Source organism: Coturnix japonica, chromosome 3 (assembly GCF_001577835.2).
Source record: "Coturnix japonica isolate 7356 chromosome 3, Coturnix japonica 2.1, whole genome shotgun sequence".
NCBI classification, from domain to species: Eukaryota; Metazoa; Chordata; class Aves; order Galliformes; family Phasianidae; genus Coturnix; species Coturnix japonica.
In genome coordinates, this window is record NC_029518.1 from 43,483,709 (window position 1) to 43,506,516 (window position 22,808).

The 22,808-nt window shown below is 43.2% G+C and overlaps 1 protein-coding gene across 1 annotated transcript in view; it reads left to right on the forward strand.

Moving 5' to 3' along the window:
• Positions 1–11,217: 11,217 nt before the first annotated feature.
• The window catches only part of PPP1R14C (protein phosphatase 1 regulatory inhibitor subunit 14C), a 52,558-nt gene continuing 40,967 nt past the window's right edge, over positions 11,218–22,808 (forward strand). Inside the window, exon 1 of the mRNA XM_015858173.2 lies at positions 11,218–11,619. Within this exon, the coding sequence (XP_015713659.1) occupies positions 11,362–11,619 (258 nt within the window). The 5' untranslated portion in view covers positions 11,218–11,361. The remainder of the gene's footprint in view (positions 11,620–22,808) is intronic.

Consider the following 22,808-nt stretch of genomic DNA (forward strand, 5'->3'; position numbering starts at 1 on the left):
CAAGTGCATTATTAGTCCAATAAAATAATTCCCTTGCCTCAATTAGATATGTGTGTATTTTCTAATCAGAACAAACTGAATTACATCAGATGGGGCCATCATGCCTCCTTGGGCACAGACTGCTGGTTGAGAGATATCGGAGCACAGCTTTGCTCTGTAGGCAGCAGGCATTCCCATTGCAGGCAGAGGATTATAACCTGTCAAAACAAAGTCTTAATCTCCTCTCAGTCATGAGTCAGTGTTGAAACAGCCATCAGAACAGGCATGGGCAGCAGGGGAAAGATTTGTCACAGCTAATGCCAACACTAATGGAGAAAGCACTTCAGCTGACTTTACTGATAGCATAGTGGAACTCAGAATGAGGTACTGAATTTAATGTCTGTACTTAAAGGAAAAACAGAAATAAGCAACTTAGCTGTGCCATGAGAGGGTCTTATTTAACATCTTCTGCTAATTTTGATTAAAATACTAAATATGCTTTCACATAAAAAGGAATGAGTGTTCTGTCACACATTAATCTACAAACCTTGAGGATTCACACATCTCACAACTGTAGCAGAAATGCTAAGTCACAGCCTGAAGCAGTGATTGAACACCTGGTAAGAAAGCAGGGCCAACTGAGAGGAGCTCAGGTGCATGCAATGTACCTGAGTGACCAGAAGGGGTGGAGCCAGGATCCATCCAAGACCTCATTTAAGGGCTGGCTGAGGAGACAAAGGTATCATGCTGGAGAGTTCTGCCTATCTGAGGTATATAAGGGTAAGCAGATTTTTGACTTCCTCTCTCCTTTGTTTCTGTGATTGCAGGTGCTACATTTGAGCATATCCTCACTTGCTTCAGCCTAGGACTTGGTTATTGTATTATTATTGCTGTGCTTTTTGTTGCAATATAGCATTACGTGCAACCAACTAGGAAGATGGAGATCAGCTGAGTAGAGCACTATTAAACAAACTGCTGGTTATTGCTGAGTTACTTAATGATAGATTAGTTACTGTCTAATAGTTAATATCCTGTTATAGTAATAATATTATCCATTTTAATGTATTTATTGCAATATTTCATATTGTTGGTTCAATATAAATTCTGTATTATTTTCTCCTTGTCCCTTCAGGATTCTCTCACTTTAGTAGTATTTTTTAATTTTATTTTATTTTTAATTTGTTCTTGGACTCTTGACTCGGATGAGCGCTTTGCTGCCTTCTTCTGCAGGATGCAGGGATGTGCTCTTGCTTGCAGGTACGTCACATGGTAACCAAAGTCTTCCTGTGAGAAGCAGCTTATAAGAGCCCAAACCAAGTGCTACAGTAACTCCACTATACTGCTTTGTGCTCTTACTCAAACTCAGTCAAGGCAATGGGGTGGCACTGCCATATTGCCGGAGTGTGGAATGGCTGAGGTGGGAAGGGACTTTTGGAGGTCACCAGGTCCAACCTCTGCTTAGCAGCAGATTGACGTAAAGACTCACTGCATTAGACTTAAATCTGCCACATTCTGCAAAAGCATGTCCGTTTTTTTTTTTTTTGATTGCTTTTCTAAGGTTCCTACTGTATCTTTGTCAATGTGTCTTCCTAACAATAGGCTTGGGATGAGTCTCTAAAAGGAGAAGGCAGTCAAAGAGGATTTATTAACTCTACCTATAATTGCCTCATTTCCTTGTGCATTGCTAAGTTGTTGTTGTAGAGCTGTATTTTGTTTCTTTTTGGGAATAATTTAGTCAGATGAGTATAAATGTACTGTTGCTAGGAAAAATGCAAGTGCAAAGTGCATTTATACAGTAAAAAACCAGGGAGAGATAGTATGCCTGACTTCTAAGGGCCATTTCACATAGCACCAAACATTGAGCCAATCTTTTATGTCGGCACTCTGTGTTGTTTTTTTGTTTTTTTTTTCAGTTCCACATTACTCTTTCTAAAAGAGCTGCTTTAGATCCAGCCTCATCATCAGAAAGCACATAATTTGGTAGGTGTACCCTGTCAAATTCAATTTCTATGTAGCATTTCCTTGATTCATTATGCTCCTTCTCCCATTCTCAAGAAGATCCATGGCTGATTGCAGTCTTCTCTTTACAGCATAGTGGGGACTTGTCATTGTCTGTTCTTTAAAGATGAGTTACTAAAGTACTTAGTCACAGAAATTAGTGTACATCTTGATCTGATTTCTTCAGATGCCAGGGGTTCTTTTTGAGCTTAGTGAAGTTTATGATATTTAGTACAGAGAGGACTATGATCATATGGTGGGAATCATTAGAAATGTTCTAAAACCCAAACAGAATAGTTAATTAACATTAGATTGGATACCATATTTGAAGCTAGTAGCATAGCACTGCCCCTTTTTAATTGTGAAATCTTATACCTCAATATCACATCTTTCACATTGTGTAAGACTAATATATAAAAGAATTAATGATTATTTCCCCCCCCACAACTCACCTTTTTATGTGGTAGTGTGTGACAGATGTGTATTTATCATCTATGGGACAGATGGGGCTTAGGCTACATAACAGAACTCATGCATAGATTACTAATGATACCCTATCTAAAGCTAATATATTCATTAACCCTCCTGTGAACAATAAACAGGTCAGTGCACTAAGAGGTTACTCAGTAGCTTATGTCCATGCCTGTGGTGCTTTTATTTTTTGTATGGTGGTTTGAAAGGAAAATAACCTTGATGTACATGATATTATCACTACTGCAGGAAACATATGGTCCGATTTTGCAATATTTCTTAGAATATCTCTTAAGGAAACAGTTTTCTGAAGTGTGATGCTCCAAGTCTCAGTGGTGCTTAGAAATGTGCACGGACAGAAGAGTAGATGTGCTTCGAACTTGACTACAGCTTGAAAAAGGATGTTGTATTTGTTGAACCTGAACATATTTTACTCTCCTCCCACTACAATGAGAAATCTAAATATAGGTCAGTACCTGTAGATAAAAGCACCTATCTCATCTCCTTACTACCCAACCCTTTGAAGCTTCATAAATGGAAGCAACCTAGACAAGCATGTAACAGATTAACTGATATATTTATTTGAACAAGAAGACCAAATTTTGAAGTGATCATATCATTTCATAAACCTTACCGAGCTAAACCTCCTGAAAACTGACTTAAGCCTCAATGGTGAAGGAAGTGTTAAATAATTGTGCCTTATCCTGAAAATAGCTACAGGCGATCTTATTTTTTAGTTAAAAAAAAATAATAAAGAAATCTTTATGGAATCAAATGGCTTACATAATCATGTTGTCTTACCCTCTGCTCTTGTCTCAGATCATACTGTGCAGTGTTTAGGACAGGCAGTGCTTCTTGCTGCTGGTTAGTAGAAGTACTTAGAATAATGGGTCTTTCTCTTTGGTAACATTACAATGAATTACTGTAACTATTTTGAATTTATGAGCATATACATGGAATATTTCCTTTCATATGTTATTTATACAGGGCTGCTAAGTGCAGCAAAACTGTGTGAATGCCCCAGAGCTGGATAGCTGTTGTATACAAAAAAAGCTTATTCTTCTAAATTGTGTTTTGAGAGGGCTTTTGGGTCCTTCCTGTTAAAAATAGCTTTTTACAGGAATGCCCACAGAAATTAGGACCAGAGGATACTTTTAATCTCCACCTATATAAACAACAGGGCCTTGGCCTCTGCTTTGACCCCGAAGCCAATGTAGTTGAATGCTTTTTCCCTTGGAATCAAAGGCTGTATTCATAGTGACTGCTGAGACCAATCTTTGGAGTTTCAATCTCCAGGACAGTGCTCAACACAGGACTGAGCCCTACTGAGAACACCAGTGGTATCTTAGGGGGTACCTGGCTACCAGAGCTCATGCCCAGCCCTGGCTCTGCAGAGCTTATGATGATAGGAGTATCATGAGTTCAAGATACTGGTTAGTTTCCTTGACTTCAGGCTGGATAAACTCTCTCCATTGTGAAATAAGTAAAAAATACTCGCCTTTTTCTTCCTGAAAAAAACTCTGAAGATGTTCTGCATCATTGTCTTTTCTTTGTGTGTGTGTGTGTGTGTGTATACACACACGCTGTTGGAAAATCATTCATCGTGTTAAATCAAAATCTCTTTTGCTTAAATTTAAACTCATTATTCCCTGTGCTCATCACATGAGATTGAGAGCACATTTCCCTTGTCTTTATTGACGCTTGTATTTTTTTTAAATGAAATATTTTCAGTTTCATTAGCTTTACCTGTAGGTTATTAAAGAAAGGACATCTTTTTAGATACCATTCCAGCTGTGTTTCCTCAATTTCTCCAGATTGGTCCAATCTCTTCTGAAGTCCAACACTTAACAGAGATCTTACTGACAGAATCTAGCAAAGTTACTTCGTGTCTCATCTAACTGACGTTTTTCTTTATACACCCTTCTGTGATGTAGCTTTTTTCACCACAGTGTGGTTCTGATTCATGTTCAGTCTGTGATCCAGATCCCCTTGGCCCTTGTTGGCAGAACTGCTGCCAAACTTGCCTTTCCAATCATGTATTTCCACAGTTGATCACTCCAGATGAATGCAGGGTGTTTGCATTTCTTCTATTGAATTATATCCTGTGTGAAATGACTAGTTTTGTTGCTACTCTATATTCTGTTGATCTCCTTTCCTTAATGCTTGTGTCCTTTATGTTCTTCATTTATTGGGTTTTGAGCGGCAACTTAGAATACATACCCTCAAGATTAGAAAAGTGTGTTTCTTGTAGAAATCATCCAAAAAGGCAGCTGAGTAGTAGAGCTTTGGCTCTTCGTTTTACTCTCTGCTCAAACTGTAGCTGATAGATTTCACAAAGTGGCTCGCTTGATGTTTATGCTACCTCTATTGGAATACCCTTTTAGTTTGAAAGGGCATGTACTAGGATGGCATCAATTACTCACTGCTTTTAACAGTTTTGTGCTACTGATGTCTTTTATTATACCTGGGGAGACCACACACAAGTATTATTTATTCTTTCCCAAATGGAGTAATCAAGGACTTGGGGAGTTTATCATGTAATTCTTGAACAATGATCAAGAACACTGCCTGGTTTCAGCTGCCTGTCCGTCCTGGTTTTTTGGACAGACTTGTGGCTTGCTCTGTATGTATTCTTCTACAAAATGCTTTGGGGTGACATTGGGCAAAACAGGACTGTTGGCACCTGAGTTTCTGTGCAACTGCTTTCTGCTCAACTTACAGATCCCAGAACTGCAGTGCTGTCATTCAACACTAACACCCCAAAACAGTACAGCATATAATATCACTAGCCAAGCCATGTGGAGTAGCCTATTGTCATACTTCAGTTTTTCTTCAGAGTGAACAGATGGGAGTACAAGTGACGCATCAGTCTGGGAGGCTACTGATCCAGCATGTCATTCACCTACACATTGTGTCTTGCTCAAGCTCTCTAACCTATGCTTTCTTTCATTGTTTTTGTTTGTTTCTTCTTGTGGACTGGTACAAATGCTTGATCTGTGTCACTGGTTTTTCCCTCTTTGTATTTTACCAAACGCTTTGATGCAGGCGGAGTGGGATTCAAGGGCAAAACAATAATCAATATTACTAGCTGCTATGGGATGTTAATTGTTCAGTTTTACATCATAATTTGTTTTACTATTGTTTTCTTTTTGTTGCTTGTTTGTTTTACAAATCCTTTCCTTTATTGATTCCCTACCTCCCTACTAATCCTTCCCAGGAAAGAGGAAAGCTATCCATGTTGTTCTAAATGAAAGTGACAGCTTGGATGGTAGCACCCAGATGAGCAATCATAGATTATTTGTACCAGGAATCACAGATGTTATTGGGGGCAAATGAAAATAAACAGAGGTTACCTACTTCTTGTTTAGTTGCCACTCATCCTCAACAATAAATACTTCTTTTTTTACTGATCATGGCAGCACGGCCTGCATTCCAAAATATGACCAAACAGTGCACACAGAAATGCTCAGAGTTGTGCCTGATATTCTGGAGTGCTCTGAATTTCTAGCTCCTTCATTAGAACCAAACACAGGCAGCCAGACCTCTGCTAACTGGAGACCTCCTGCCCTAGAGGGTATTCTCTCTCCCCATAGACACAGCAATAGCAGCTTGGGCAGCAGGAGCTGGATGGTGTGTGGGCCCATGGAACCTGCTGAGATGGGCACTGCTGGTATTGGGAAGAAAAGAGGCTCTGCTCACACACCCTGCTCAGCTCTTGTTTCTTAAATGGGAATTTCCTACCTTCTAGGAAATAATGTGTATGTATAGGTACAGATAGGTTTCTCCTTCTCCCTCCTCACGTAGCATTTACCTTCATACCTGTGTGTAGTAACTCAGAGTACCCAACACTCTCCCCTTGAGATGCAATGATCTTATTGAGTTTTGTTTACAGGGTATCAGCCACTGATGTATCAAAACCAAGGCGAACTAGAACGAACACTCTAGTGTTTTAAACAAAAGTTTGTGTTGTTAGTTTGTCAACAGTGAATAGTAGAATTACTGCTTTGACCCACAGGTATTACAGCTGGGGGGTTGAGCAATGAGGCAGTGAAGAAGAAAACACAGCCCTTTGTGATGGTCTTTGTAAGAAACAGAATGAGGAGCTTTTAGTAAAGGCAAATAAACTAAAAATGCAGGTTTTCTTTTTAAGTGAGCAATATAAGTATGGCTGCAAGAACAAAATGTTTGCAGTGCTAGGAGGAACAGTTTTAAGCAGTTAAATTCAGTATCTTTGGAGTATTCAGCATCACAGCCAGATGAATGGTGGCTGAAAATGAAAACATCATAGAGAATCTGGGGAGACAAGGAAGTTGCCAATCAGAGGGAGGGGCATTAATTAGGACATGGAAAGTAAAAATCACTTAGAGACACAGAACCCATTAACAACACATAGCCCCAAGCTAAATTCAAGTGGGAGACACAGAAATGGCAGTTATAAACTGACTGCCACACATGGGCTACTGCTGTGCTCACATCAAAGCTCAGTTCTGCAATTGTTTGTGAGCAATACAGCATTCCCAAACCACTTCTGCTTATTGATGGGGAAGATCTAAGAAAGGCAATGTGTGTGTGTGTGTGTGTGTGTGACCCTGTACCAGATTTGAGGGGTGAAAGCTCCTCTAAGATGAATGGGGTGTCACTGCTCATCATTGCTGAAACATTTTTCTTGCATGGGAATAACATTAAATAACTTTGTTCTCAGTGTTTTCACACTTCTCAGAGGCAGCCAGTTTGGACAGGGCTGACTATCTGTCTGATGGAAATTTACAATAATTATGAAAAAGAGAAGCCCTGGGACAGTGCTAGTGTGCCTGGAGCAAAGTGTCAGAGCTCACCGACAAGAATGGAATACAGAGCTGATATGTGGCAGGATAGCCCATAGACAATGACAGTCCAGCATTACAAAAGTAATGCAGTCAATCATTATATACTCAGGAGATTCCCCTGCAACTCCTAATTCAGATACTTTTTTTAGCAAGCCAAAGAGTACCCGAATGAAACAATTCCACTATTCTAAGAACACAGAAAAGCCAATGTGCATATCAAGAAGAAAATCAGATCAGCAATTGATGTACATCTTGCATCTGAAAGAGTTTTGTTTTGCTAAAAATCTCCAGCTAATGGTCAGCCTGAGAGTCTCACAGAAACCAGTCAGCAGGGACATTGCTGTCCAGCACAGACAGAAGTGTCAATTGTTTGGGAAGACACCTGCTCTCCATCTGAGTTGCAATGAACAGCCAGCTAATGGAGCACTGCATTAGCCTCCTGAAGTATTAGTCTGGCTAATTGTGAATATTTAATTTGACTACATGCAGGGAAGGACCATGTTTCAAGTGCATAGGAAGCAGATGCAGCTCCATCTCACTTATGTTCACAGAGATTTCCACATCCACTCTCCAGGAAGGAATCATGGAAGTGCAGGTGATGCAGGTGTTCCTCTGCCCCTGCTGTTCCTAATTCATGTGTTCTGCTCCCTACTGACCACGAGCCTCTCACTCTTCATTTCACCCAACATAATGCTCTTGTGTGAGAGACCTGCACATGATGTTATGGAGAAAGCACGATATTTCAGTGGCACTGTGTTTTAGTTTCCTTTCAGTTTTACTGATCACTAGCTTCAAATGGAATGCGGTACCAGGATGTTGATCTAGCTGCTGGAAGGTGCTCGCCTGTAAATCCTGATCTCTTATGTCCTGAATTCATTTTTCAAGGTAAGTCTGAAACAGAGGCTTCTTTCTTTCTTTCTTCCTCTGCCACATGTCTTTCTTATGGGTCCATCCATGTACAGTCCCATCAGGGTACTGCGAAGTATTTGGCAAGAGACTTCTGTAGACTTCTCACCTCAAGAATTGCTCTCATAATGTCTCCAGACACTCAGGAGTAAAGCAGAGATTGTACCCACTCGGGGTTGCATTGCTCATTCCCAGGATGTTAGCGGATCTAAACGTTTTTGCTCAACTTTGACTTTTAAACAAGCAGATCTTTCTTTCAAACGAAGCAAGATTGTTTCAGGAAACATTCTTGGCAGCGCTTTTTGCCCGGGCTTCCTGAGGAATGCACTTTCTTTACAAACTGAATGAAAAACCAGTGGTACATAAAGCAGCCTTGTGACAATGCAGGCAGTTCTACCCGTTTCTCATCCACCCACGTTTACAAAGCACTATGCATTATGTTAGAACTGCAATTTCAAAACGATAAACTCTAAGGACTTGCTTTCCCATCCCCAGCATCTCATTTTCTACTTTAAGTGTGCTGTGGAAGCTCTGCTTGAAGAATGGGTGCCAGCTTTCAAACATCTGCAGTGATTTATAATGCAGATGTTTGAAATAATAATAAAATTAATAATACCTTATTAATAATAGCATTGAAAGAGTCCCTCCACTAAGGATTTCTGGAGTCAATAAGAGCATGCCAGCCATCTGTATGCCTGGTATTAGCAACACTACTGGCTGGTTGTACCAGGTAACCCAAATCTCAGTATTTTCAATCCAGGTCTAATGCCTCAAGCTACACATCCAATGTGGAACACCCACAGTGCATTTGGCTCCTGGAAAGATTCTATTATGGCAACACGTTGGTTCCTCTTGCTCTATACCTCACAGGAAAACAAGTGTGATCATTGGTGTCTCTAAAGAGTCTCATTTTACCTTCTTTCACATGAATCTATTTTTTCTCCGACCTTTGAACTGCAATGAATTCCAGGAACTGGAAGCAAAACCAGTCTATAAGGATGGAAGTATAACTGCTCTAAATGGGGAAGTGTCAAGTTTTGTGGTTGAGAACCTCAGGATCAGACTTCCAGGATGACATGCAGATCCAAAGCCCCAAATTACAGGCCACTCCAAACAAAAAGAAATAAAATGAAAGGTCCCCACTGCCCCCTTTCAAAAGCTCCTCTGCGTCCTTTTGGTTTCTCTAAGAACAAACTGTAGAAAATGGTGTTTTCTTACTGTATTTACCCAAGACCAGATTTATAAGCTGGGCGGTCCTGTGCAGCTGCAGCTGCTGTCCGGGATTGCTTGTGTTGTGGCTGAGCCCAGTGGCCAGAGCTACTGGCACCAGGTCAGAGCTGTGGGATGGGGCTCTCCCAGCTCTGCCTGCTGCCTGAGCTCCCAGTGGGGCCTACTCTAATGCCCAGCTGTGGTTGCCCATCTCTGAAAATCATGTGGTCTCTAAATACATACAAGAAGCTTAACTTTGTGTGCTTTGCTTTGAAGAACTGGCTTTATTTTAGAAGATAATTTGAAAGCTATCACAGCATTTAAGACCAATAATGAGATTTTATCTCCTGCCCATATTAGATTATGATCTCTTTAGCAGCACAAGCTGGGTTCCACGTAAGTACCCTGATGAGGCTGGGATGTCTCACACTGGCCAGCTCAGTGGTGGTGTCCATTAAGGGGAGAACCAGCGGCTGAAAGGCTGCTGCTACCACACGGCCTGCCATGCAGCAATATGCATTTGCCTGGGACAGGCTGGCAGCCCCTGGGCTGGACACAGTGCTCAAGGTCCCATCTGGAGTACTGCACTCAGGCCCAAGTCCTCCAGAACAAAGTCATGTTGCTGTTGGAGCAGGTCCAGAGGAGGGCCGCTAAGAGATCCTCTCCTGTGAAAAAAGGCAGAGGGAGCTGACCTTATTTAGCTTGGAGAAGAAAAGGCTCTGGGAAGACCTCACTGTGGCCTTCTTGTACTTTAGGAAAGCTTGCAAGCAAGAGGAGGACTGATTTTTTGCACGCTCTGATAGTGATAGGACAGGGTGGAATGGCTTTAAACTAAAAGAGAGGAGATTTAAGGTTAGATGTTAGGTGGAAATTCAGAGGGTGCTGAGGCTCTGGCACAGGTTGCCAGAAACTGTGTGTACCACACCCCTGGAGATGCTCAGGGTTAGGTTGGACAGGGCAGCCTGATGTTGTAGGTGGCAGCCCTGCCCACGGCAGGGGGGAGTGGAAGTACGTGAGCTTTAAAGTTCCTTCCAGCCCAGTCCATCCTGTGATTCTGTGATTCTATGATTCTGTGACATGCCTGGGTGTTACAGCTGATGATTTTCTGCCCTGTGCCGCCTTCACACCCTCACCAGGGTGTGCTCTGTGAGTGCTGGACATGCTCCCCACAGCCACGTAGAGTTGTGGGGCACTGGATGCTTTCAGTCCCGTGTCTGCACGGGTGGGGGGGAGCTGGCTCCTGTCCCTTGTTGCAGCTGTTTGCTGTCGGGTCCAGCCTGGGGCCCCTACACAGAGCCCGCCTTAGGTCAGCTGCTTACTTGCAAACTTGCAAAATACACTCACAGGTGTCTTTCAGCGTGTGATGGGCCATCGTGCCTTCACTAGGCGACTCCTGAGAGACTCGGAGTTGCCACACTAAATAAAACACTGCTGCTAAATGGTGCCGTCACACTGATGCTAAATGGTGGCTTTTAGAACTACAGCCATCTTCCGATGGCTAATTGGTACTGGAACCGCTGAGAGCTTGCAATATTTGCTCTCTATTTGGATTCACTGCCCTGGAATCACAACCCCACCCCCCCCTAGGACTCGAACGCCCCCCGGCCCCCTTTGCCCCGCAGAGCAGAAAACGCCGGCATACAGATATTCGTGCAGACAGGCGATACCGACAACCGCAGTGCGCACAGCAGGGCAGCACGAGCATTTCCTCCGAACAACACCCCCGAAAACCCACAGCCCGGGGTCCGGTGCCAGCAGCGGGCGACCCGGCAGCCGTGGGGGCGGACCGTGCCGTGCCGCCCCTTCGCGGAGCTGCTGTCCCCGCCCCGCTCCGGCACATCCCTCCCCGCGGCGGGGCCGGCCGATCCTCCGTGCCATGCCAGCCTTTAAACGGCAGGTGCGGGGGAGCCAGCCAGACGCGGCACGGGCGGGTCGGCGGTAGCGGCGGGCGCCTTTCGGCTCGGAGCGGAGCATGTCGGTGGCCACCGGAGGCAGCGAGGCGGCGGCGGCACCGGGCGGAGGCGGCGGCGGGGGCCGCGTCTTCTTTCAGAGCCCCCGCGGCGGAGGCTCGGGGCGGGAGGACGCGGTGTCGGCGGCGGCGGTGCAGGTCCAGCAGCGACGCCACCAGCAGGGCAAAGTGACGGTGAAATACGATCGGAAGGAGCTGCGGAAGCGGCTGGTGCTGGAGGAGTGGATCGTGGAGCAGCTGGGGCAGCTCTACGGCTGCCAGGTGCGGAGACGCGGCTCGGGCTGCCCGGCTCGCCTGCCGCAGAGCCCCCGCCCGCCGCGGGCACCGGGACCTCCCACCGCCGAACCCGGGCGGCGTCCTCGGAGCGGAGCCCCGTCCCGCAGAGGGGCGCCCCGGGGGCGGCTGCGGCAGGGGAGGGAGGAGGGGAGGACGGGATCGCGAGGGGCGGCCGGCGGCGCTCCGCGTCCTGCCCTGTCCACGCCCGCAGCTGCGGTGGGCGCTGCCGGTGGGCTTCGGAGAGCGGATGGAAGGAAGGTCGTGAGAGGGGGGAACTGCGAGCGCCGATATGGCCGTACTTACCGTGTTTAAGTCATGTCAACGCTGCCTTTGAATCTTCTTCTGTAGAGGATGTGTGCACGGGAGGGCTTTCAAGATTATTCAGAGGCATAGTAACAGCTGTAAGGAAAGGAGCTTTGTCAAAGCTTCATTGGAAATGTAGCTCTACTCCCCAAGGCGTCCAATTTCCCCCCTGCCCTCTCTCCTCAGTACTTGCTATTATAAAGGCTCAGAACGTTCAGTCTGAGCTGAGCCTTTCCCATCAGTAGTGTGTAATTCACCTTCAGTAATGACTTCCAAAGGGAGATTTGTTGGAGCAAAATGTGTGCTTTGCAGCTCACATCCCCAGAGCCAGCATCTCACCTCTGGGCTCGAGGTGAGCTTTGGCGAGGCAGGGGAGAGCCTGGCAGCCCTGAGGTGAGGGCCCAAGTGACTGGGCCTTGATAGCCGGCATACAAAGAAGCTCCCTTCCATCTCAAAACCAGTTTATCAGCAAATTTGTCAGAAGCGTTTTCCCTCATCAAAAATGTGCATGTGACCAGTGAAACCTTTGTAACTGTTTGCATCTCTGAACCGAGGGAAGGAAAGATATAAATGGAAACTGGTTTAAAAATGAGCAGCTGTTATTTGTCATCTTGGTGTGAATTGCCTTTGCAGCCGTGCAACCTGTAGGGCGTGAGGAATTCTTTGAGGTCAGAAGTACTTACATCTGTTTGCAGCTGGTGAATTAGTGTGTGTGTGTGTGATGGTGTGGTCAGTAGCTGGCTTGCTGCATCTCTTGCCTCTGGTTTAACTTGTGTTGCTCAAAACACAAAGCCTGTTTGGGCAATGTGCTATATGCTTTTAACACGTGGGTGTAGTTCTTTGCAAAGAAGGGTGTCATGTTGGACTAAGCCAAGGTCCAGGGGAGCTATTGCTGCTCTTTACAGCATTAAAATAACTGGTTTGTTGTGTACAAATGCCTGAAGAATACACCTTTGAGCCTTTTCCTCATTGTTGACACACTCCAACTGAAATAGGAGGGCTCCCCATTAAGATGGAAATAATATGTTATTACTTAAAAGGAGTTTTCTTTTTTTCTTTTTTAGAGTTCCTTTTCAAGTATGTCTTTTACATGGTGGGGGGAAATGGTTTGATACAACAGGTGACAATGTTTATAGCTTTGAAGACTGAGGGCAAAATGCGTAGGTCTTAAGCTCTTTTCTGTCACGCTGGAACTCTGACTGGTGTCAGCACTGATGGCAGTATGAAAAGGTCAAGCAGTTAATATGCTGTCAAAATAAAGCTGAAGATGCATGATGAATATAGTGAGTAAAGGTGATAGCAACTTAATGGAAGATGCATTGCTGGAGTCTACCCGATTTACTTCTAGGCTTATATATCTAGCTCTCATGCAGAAACCTCATCGCCTATGCAGAGCTGATAACTTTGTCTGCAAATTGGGAGGCATTGTGGGAATCACACCTTCTGTGAAGGATCTACCATGAATTCCTTACTGTGATGACACTTCAGTTCTGAAATAACCTCAAATCTTCAAGAGTGTCAGAAATAGCCATGAAATTACTAATCCTGAAAGAGCTAACAGGTGTTGCTTTTTGCCTCTATCCTGATCCAAAGCTGTTTATAGGGAGCGATGTGCTCTATTGCTGGGAAGAATATAAATAAGAAAGTGGAGGGTACTTGCAGGGCAGCAGAGTCTTAGGTGTTTCTCTGTGGGACTGAGTGAATGTAGCACCCTACTGTTTGCTGTTTAAATGTTTTCTGCTGAATTATACCAAGGTTTATTGGTAAATGGATACTTACTGGAAGATTCCTTTTACTCAGAGCTGGACGTGTATTCATAGTCTCAAGTACTTGCAAGTTACATCAGCTATGTGCTTGTGAGCATGTCTTGGCTTGGTGACAGTGTTTAGCAGATGAGGTTAGGGATTAAGGAGATAAGTTTGTTTGTGTGCTTTTTCAAGTGAATCTTGGTTTTAACAGGTATAATTTTTAAAATTAGATGCCAAATTGGGTAATGAAGCTTGTGGAATACTTCTTAGAAAGAACTTTTCAAGATGGTTTCTGATGGTGGCCACAGATGCATGATACAAATACCAACCATAGATAAGGCTGCTTCTACAGGAAGCAGTTTCTATGGATAGAGACCAGTGGTAATGGTGAAGGGTTACCATGGCCATAAACTTAAGTGGGACCAGAGTCTCCTCAGCAGGATTCATTTTGGCAACAACCCCTGCCAGCATAGCATATTAAAGACAAAGGCTTCAGGTGGAAGCCTTGGGCTGGCTGTCTGCTCCCAGAGCTGCTGTCATTTTAAAACAAACAAAAAACCCACAAAAAAAAAAAACAACACCAAAAAACCCCAAATGAATGGGCTACAAAACTTCCTTTATGTGATGGGGATGCAGTCTCAAATTAGTGCATTGAAAATGCGGTGCTTAAATGGCAAGGCTTGAACTGACTTCGGTGTCAGTCTTTACTTGGAGTGTTATTTCTAAAAATAGTTTTTCCAGATGCTTCATGTTTTGGGCTAAACTCGTTATTGCTTAAGGATTGCTAAATAATGCTGCAGAGAGCAACTTTCATCATCGCCATTCGTTCTGCAATGATTTGCAACCTGTACGTCAGAACGTCAGTGATCACAGCCTAGATTTCCAGAAGTAGGATTTACCTTGTGTGCACCTATCAGACTTGTATTACTTTAAATATTACAGAAGCAAATAGATTTGTCCCCAGAAACCATTTAGATTTTCAAGTACATTGCTATGCCCAGTGGTACTGTCTACTCGTGAGTACAGAATTTGCTATAGATGGCAGAAAGCTGATGGAATAAGAGCACGAAGGACGTATGGATTTTATGCAACATTAATAAACAATGAAGAAAGATTTTTTGCTGACCTATGGGTTTGTTGCTAAGTATTTTTTAATGTAGAGATGTGGATGTACAAATCAAATGAGCCCTTAGGTTTTGTATGCTAGAAGTTCCTTCTAACATAAGCTGTTGCTGAGTGTATTGGGTAATCAATTGCTTTATTAGAGTAGTCTATAATCATGTATGGCTACCAGTGCATAGCGTAGGCTGTGATCTCAGACTGGAAGTAACAGGGAATTATGTTCCAGTTCATACCTTTTCTGTTCCAGGTCAGCTTACACATATGGAATTCTCTGCTTAAAAATTCTAGAAGAAATGACAACTGGGAAGGTTACCTGTGAAAGCCCCTCAAACACTTTATTTCAGTGCAAAGAGCTGTGCCAGACTGGAGATTGTCATTGCATAGGATTCTTTTCTACTCCCTAATATGTGAGTGCTGTAAGGACAGGAATGGCTTAAAGCCCTCAGCTGAGTGAGGGGTTTCAAGTTGGTAGAGCCAATCATTGTGGCCATTAGTTTAAAAATAAAAGGTATTGGTAGGAGTGGGAGGGAAGGGAACCATTTAACTCATTCCTGCATGGACTGATGTTCCTTTCCCTGGGAGAGAACACTATTTGGCCACCTTCTTTGTGGAGCTGCTGGAATACACACATGGCAGCAGCTTGTCTCTGGTGTAGCGTCAGAGTCTGCCAGTCTGTACGTGCATGACTTTAAACTGTTTGGTGCTAGACGTGAGAAAATGAGGAAGGCCCTTATTTAGGCTGCAGAGGTAGATCACAAAAGTGAGAACTCCCTGGCACTCCCTTTCCCTTCCTGCCACACTCATCTTTTGGCTGCAGTGGTAAAAGCTGATGGTGAAGTGTCAGTGTTAAGGAAGGGCTGCAGGTAAGGTGTGCGCTCTGGCTCTTATCAGGCTGTCTGGAAAGGATGGGTTTTTGCAAGGTAGGCTCTAGACACTTAACCTTGCCTTTAAACAAATTAGCTGCCTTGACAATTCCCAAAATATTTGTTTCAATGCTGAGTCAAGTTGCAGACTGAGTATTGATGGTCTTTCAAGAGCAGTGCTGCTTATGCAGAACAATGAGATGCTGTCCTGGGTATTGGTTCCTCTATAGCTACACCCATACAGACATTTTATGACCCGATGGGCTCTGTTGCAGCTGTTTCTCTCCCAGCTATTTGTGACTGTATATAAATGGGCTACCAACCTTATGCGTGGCATGTACTGCCTTCTCCAGCTTGTTCATAGCAGTCTGTGGCTCTGTGCAGTTCTGTGTGGCTGAGGCATTTGCCAGAGTTGCTGATGGTCTGGTTTGCTTTGGGTTGGGAAGAATGCTGAGTATAAGGGACAAATACTTTCTTTTTTTCCTCTATTAGGGCACACCAGTATTTCCAGAACAGTGTGTTCAGCATGCAGCTGAGGCTGCCATTTAGTTGTGTGGATGTCATGGTGTGATTGGATACTACTTATTCCTCATGCTACTGTGAGGTAATGTTTGAGTTTTATGACTTGTTTCTTACAGAGGTGTTTGTAAGGAAATCCACCAAATGAAACACCACAGCCACAAACTTGCTGTCTGGCTCTTTGAATAGACTTCCTCTGACTTGGACAAAGGCTTCACAAATGGTAACTGTGTGTGAACTCATTTCCAAAGGGATCACAAGTGGAAAGAGCCTGAGAATTGGAGAAAAGGAGGAGGGAGGCTTGTCCATTGAAAATAAGCCTGTGAGTAACAAGTGTAAGGAAGGATTCATTCCTTCAGGAAAATGAAAATGACAGTTTTTATGCATCGGAGTAAAGTGTTTAGAAGTTCACCACATTGCTTAAATTCCAAGTTATTTCTTTTGGACTATTATTACTGGTTTCAGAGTTACACGACATGAACCATGGAAGACTCTTGAGGACAGAGACCCTGCTCAGTGCAAAGGTTTCTATAATCAGAGAACTGCAAGGAACGCAGCAATGTTGGCATAGCAGAAATTGTGTAGCAGCTATGGAGAGTTATTTGAAGAGTCCCAAGAGTGGAAAATAGGAGACCCAAAGTGGCTCGTAGCATGCATGAAGCAGTAAAACATCTCTTGTAAAATGCATGCTGCTGCTTTCAGGGAGGGTGGAATTAAGTACCTGCTAAGGTGCCAGCCGCCTGCTGGCAGTGGGGCTGGAGCCCTTTGTGTCTAGAAGTGCTGTTTAAGCTGTAATCTTAGGTTCTGAAGACCCTAATCTATTAGGAAATGTACCACCATTCAGCTACCTTCATCCTTTTAAAATGCAAAATTGACACTACATCTCAAGGAGTCCAGGAAAATTATTTTTCAGACCACTTGAGCTTTGTATAGTCTGATGGTTCATTCTTTAAGTGGCAGCAACATTTGTGGCTGCTAATTTAGAAGCTTTACAACACAAATCTTCATCTTCCATCAGCTTTTCTGTATCAAGTCTTGTTCTTTCCCTCTTCATTCAAGATTGAACCAGTCTCTTTGCTGGAGGTGTGGGTGTGATTGCTTTATGATGAAGCAAAGAAATAATTGATTGCTTACATCACCTTTCATAATTGTGCTTCTTATAAATGGTATCTTCCAACCGTTGTGGCTACAAAGACTCTGCTGCCTTTAGGCAAATCAATTTGTGTAGTCAGTGCTTGATTATCCAGGATGATGAGTGAGTGAAGAGATGGGGGGGAAAATGTAGATTAAAATAAGCACAACAAAAACAGTTGTAAACTCTACAGTTTATGCACTGAACAAACAGCTGATGTGGAGAGAGGGGAATTGTTGATCTACCCTTTTCTCCTGCTCAGGTTTGACACACAGACTTAACCTGTGTTCCTTCTGGACTTGAGTCTAGCCTGGATGTGCCTGTGCTTGCAGAACAGTTAAACCACAACATGGATGCTTTGTCCCCAGTTAGCTGGGAGCTGGTTATGTTGAGCTTTCTTGCAGGACATGGGACACAGTTGTATCCCTGTGCTCCAGCAGGGTGAAATGGTACCTCCTGTTATTCTCAGGGCTTTGTGTTAGCTGATCTGAACTGTGCTAGAGAACCAAATGCCTGAAACAAAAATAGCACTGTTTAAATGAGGAAAATATGCATTTCATGGTGCATCTGCCTCCTGTTAAAAGGCATAGTGAATGCTTCTCAGTAGGTGTCGAAACTACATTAAAAGATGTTCTACTTGAAATAGAACTTAATTTCACAAGTATCATGGTAGTTGGGGTTCTCATATGACTTAACTAAGTCTCTAGTGGTCTGTACCTTGCAGAGTGTGGCTGAATTCCTGCTTGATTAGGATATGTCCATCCACTTGAAAAGGCACAGCGCTGGGCTCCAGATCCAACAAGTTTTGTAGTTCAATTTAGTAGTGTATGCTGCCACAGGTAGTCTGTAAACTGAAACAGCTCTCTAAGAGTGCAGAAGATGCCTGTGACAAAACATACTGTCTCATCTCTAGCCTCCTTCAGTCTGAGTTATGGTCACCTTGTCTCTTGTTACCACAGGTGATAAAACAGCAGCAATATCAATCCATTCTCCCAGCAGCCTTGTGTCTTGCCTGTAGTGTAAGTCCTAGTTCTCATTTTTTTTCCCTTCTTTTTTTTTTTCTTTCCCTCTGTCTAACTCCAGAAACTTCTCTTTGACAGCACAAATTGAGTAGGTTACACACGGCCATCCATCTGTGTCACTGCAGCTTTTGGCTGCCTGTCATGAAGCGTTGTGACATGTGGAATTATCCAACTCAAGATTTCCAGAAGTTAATCACTTTGGAGAAGGGGAGGACAAAAGTCTTAATTGGATGCAGTCCATACAGTGGCAGTATGACTGCATTTCAAAGGTGGAACAAATTTAGCATGTTAAAGAACTTGGAAAGAGGAACCATTTGGGCAGAGGTGAGCACTGAAACAAATCAAATGGTCTTTGAAGTGATAAGTGTTTAGTTCTGAAGCTCACATTTGAGCAGAGTTGTTACCTCTTCTCCCCCTAAGGAGCATGGTATCTATTCTAGGAAATGAGTTCAACACAGTATCTTAAACTATTTTGAGGCATCACACAGATCACAGGCCTGGAAGGCATCTTGTATCTTTTTAATGCATGTGATACTAATCAGTAGTACAGATCTAGTAGATCTGAACCTAGAAAAAAATAACCTGTACTATAGATCTTTAGTTATTATACTGTTGATAGCTTAATTAACTCAGTGTAATATGGTTCTGCGTGTGGAGCAAATCTAGCACAAAAAGAGCTTTAGTTTAAAGAGGAGTAATGGCAAGGGTCTAAATGCTTGGTTTGTGCACTGATTGCCACATCTTATGGGTGGAGGGCAGTTCTGAGTGTGATGCTAACAAAGGGATCACAAGCTTTGTTCCTGTGTGTTGGACATCACAAATGCAAGTGATAGCACAGTGAATGCCTAATGAAAATCCTTGTGTTGCACTGTCTTAATAGGATTACTTTCTGGAAGATGGAATTGGGAGGTATCTCTTAGGTCACAGAGCCTGCCTTCTCATTTGCAAATAAGCTGTTTGCATTTCGTATAGTTTTTTAATGGATCAACTCAGTTAAATGTTTCTTTCAGTTTGTTTTATGGAATTAAATATATATTTTACACCTGTAAGGAATTAGGCTCTCTCTCTCTTCTTTTCTGTATTACAAAAAGACACAGACAGAAGACCTGTGCTTGCTTGGGGTGGTCTTGCCTGGAGTCTCGCTCTGGGGTGAACTTTAAATGGATTGTAAACACATTTTATCATCTGTCTCTATGCTGATTATCATCAGGGTCAAGTGATGGTCACAGTAGAAAGATATAAGTATTGAGGCAGTGACTCTGCTGTAGGTCACTTGTTACCTTACAACAGAAGTCTGCAGACTTCAGGAAAAATGTATTGGCTGATATTTCACAGGTCTTGGAAAATATATGATGTTATCTTTGAAGTGGGTGTATAAATTTAGTGTCATATAAATTATTTGTTCTGCTTTAGATATATAATAATCTGATACACTTACATAGGTTGCTCCAAAAGTAATGCTTCCTGGAAACTATGAGATATGAAGAGCACAATAATGCTATTTGATAGAGCTAATTCACAGCTACAAAACATATTTTTTTTTGTCACATTCATCACCATGAGATGTGCATATTCACCACTGGTGAAAAGAAGTTTGTGTGTCTTGCTTGTAACCATCTGCACTAGTGGAGGTGACCCACTGTCTCTATTGCTGAAATGCACCACCTACTGCCTTGCTGCGTGTACATCCACTGTATGGTCACCAAAAGTGTTCAGCAAGTGGTCATGTTTGTCAGTAGGTGCTGCTTTTTCTACATGGAGCAATTCAGTGACACACATTTCCTTTACATACACTTTCATATCAGTAACCATTCTGCCAGACTCCCCCTCTGCTGCCATCTGTCATGTGGCAACAAAATCTGATGGAACATTGGTGGGAAGATTCATTCTGTACTGCCATATCACCAACATCCACCTCTTACACTGTGGGCCAACAGAGTAAGATGGGAGGCATTGCTTTCAGAGCAGCCTATGTACCTTAAACAAAGGATGCCTTGAATTTTTGCAGTTGATTGATTTCTATTTTGAAAGATAATATCAAGTGCAAACTCATAAATTGAAGATTTTCCATGGGGTCTTGAAGTAGTTCTGATCAACAGATATACTTAAATAAGGAAGCAAGGTCCATCCTGCACTTTGTAATTTGCCTTGTTTTTGGTTGCCTTGTTTTGGGTTGCTTGTTGTGGAGACTTCTACGACTACCTCTGTAAAAGAAAGGCACCTTAACAGTCTCTCTCCTTTGCTTCCCTTTCCATGATCTTTGAACAAACACATCTTCCTCCTTGTTTAAGTTCCTATTACATTTCCATTTAAAGCATTTATGTAAAGACCTCAGTTTTAGCTCTCACCTTGAATGTAGCAAGCAGAAGAAGTCAGGGGTATGTGGCAGTATGCATTTTGGGGAGCTGACAGTTCAAAGGAACAGTAGAATGACACTATGGCCCCACAGTCTTTGCTCCCTTCTCCTGGAGTCTGTTATATTGGTGGAATGGTCGCAGCAGATTTCTCCACTCCCTACATCTGAAGCAGTTTATAAAATTCATTTTAAAAAATCCTTAGGCGATGCTTTATCATTAACATTCTGGGGACTTGCCCAGGGAGTTAACTGTTGTCTCTGGCCCCGTGGGGAAGAGGAGTGCCGGCTTTGGTACATGTTGGAACTTCTGCTGACATCTCTTGACACTGGTGGATTAAAGCCAAAATGCATCAACTGCAAGTCCCCAGCTTGCCTGCTGCTCAAAATTGGTATCTGGGAGGAGGCATAGCAGTCATCACAGTGCAGGGTACACTGCTACACCACCCCTTGAAGGAACGACTTGCTGCAGACTATGGAAATCTCTTCAGATCCCTTACCAACCACATTTCTGCAATGAGAAATTTCTCCTATGTGTGTGTGCAAGTGCTTGTTTTCATACCACTGGATAAAACAGTTTTCTCCTACAGAAGACAGATTTCGTGTCTCCCTTGTCAAATCTGATATGACTTAATGACTGAAGAAATGCTTGTGCTGGAAAACTGTCTGTTATTCCAACCAATAATGGTTTAATTAATTGGTTAGACTAGAATTGTAGAATGGCTTGGAAAGGACCTGAAGGGGCTGTGTCGAATACTTGATGTACCATCGCAGTGTGACTTCTGTGGTAGAAGGCAGTTTGTACATAACTTCTCAAGATAGAGAAAATGGGGTCTGGAGGCTAACATAAATTGGGTGGGACTGCTGAAGCTGAGGTGGGGAGGACTATTTAGAGGCCTCTTTGTCTCACATTATCTCCTTGTGCTCTCTCAAGAGATCCGTTGGAGTAATTAATCCTTGAAGTGTCCCAGGAGGCAAACCTTAATTGCATTGCCTTAGCATAAATCCTCAGGGCACAACGGGCCCGGTGTTGATTCTGTTTGGTTGAAATGTTTTCTTGAACTCTGTTCCTTGGACCTTTATCACCCCTTCTCTGAGAAGAAAGCAGTCAGTCTGTCAAATTTGAGGTTGTCAGGCATTCTTTTAGGAGAGTGTGACATCACTGTTCTGACTGAAAGAGAAAGTTACTGGTGAATCTCAGGGCTTCTCTGAAGTGCTGAGTTGATGCTTAGGGACTTTACTTCTATTTGAACTTCATTCCCTTCTGAAAAGGGGGAAGATCTTTACGTAGGCTAGAAGAGCGGTTCCAAATGCTGCGTGTGGTTTCCAAGTAAAGCCTTATTTGTGTAAAAGTGCAAGAATGAGGTATGTAGAAAACTGTAGGAAGTGCTCTGGATGTTCCTCCTGTGTTGTCCAGTTCGTAATTTCCTTCCATGTAGCACAGTTCACTCTTACAAGCACTTTTTTTCCTAGCTGAGAAGTCCTCTTTCCAACTTCTCAGGTTCACCATTACCCTCTGTATGGTGCAACAACACAATATGGGCTTAGCTGACTTCTCTCTATTGCATTCTTCCCATATGCAGAATTATGCACAAACCACAGGGAAGACGTCAGCTTCCATTATTCTGAGGTGAATATTAATGTGCTACTGTGGATAAGGTAGTGATAGGGATGTCCTGTGATATCTTCGTGGAAATTCATCCCACTGGCATAATCCTCAAAGTGCCACCATTTAGTAAGCTCTTGATGGCTTAACTTAGTGCACTGCTCCAGGATGACTGTGTAACAGTGATTCGGAGCACAGTGTGTGTTTGCTAATACCAAACTATTTCTGCCCTGTGTGAAAGTGCATGAGGATAAAAAACATGACGTGTCCTCCCTATCTGCTTTGGAGTGTTTTGTTTAACAGAAGTGACAAGGATGCATAGACTTAGCATGTCCTATTTTTAAATCAAGAACACAAGGCATTTGCTCTGGAGACAGGTCTTGATTTTTAATGAATGTTTTGCTGAGATCAGATCCATGTCATGGGTATGCTTAAAAAGTGCTGAATGCTTCCGTTACCCTGCTCAGTGTAGTTTGTGATCAGTGCCCCTTCTTCATTTAGTTCTT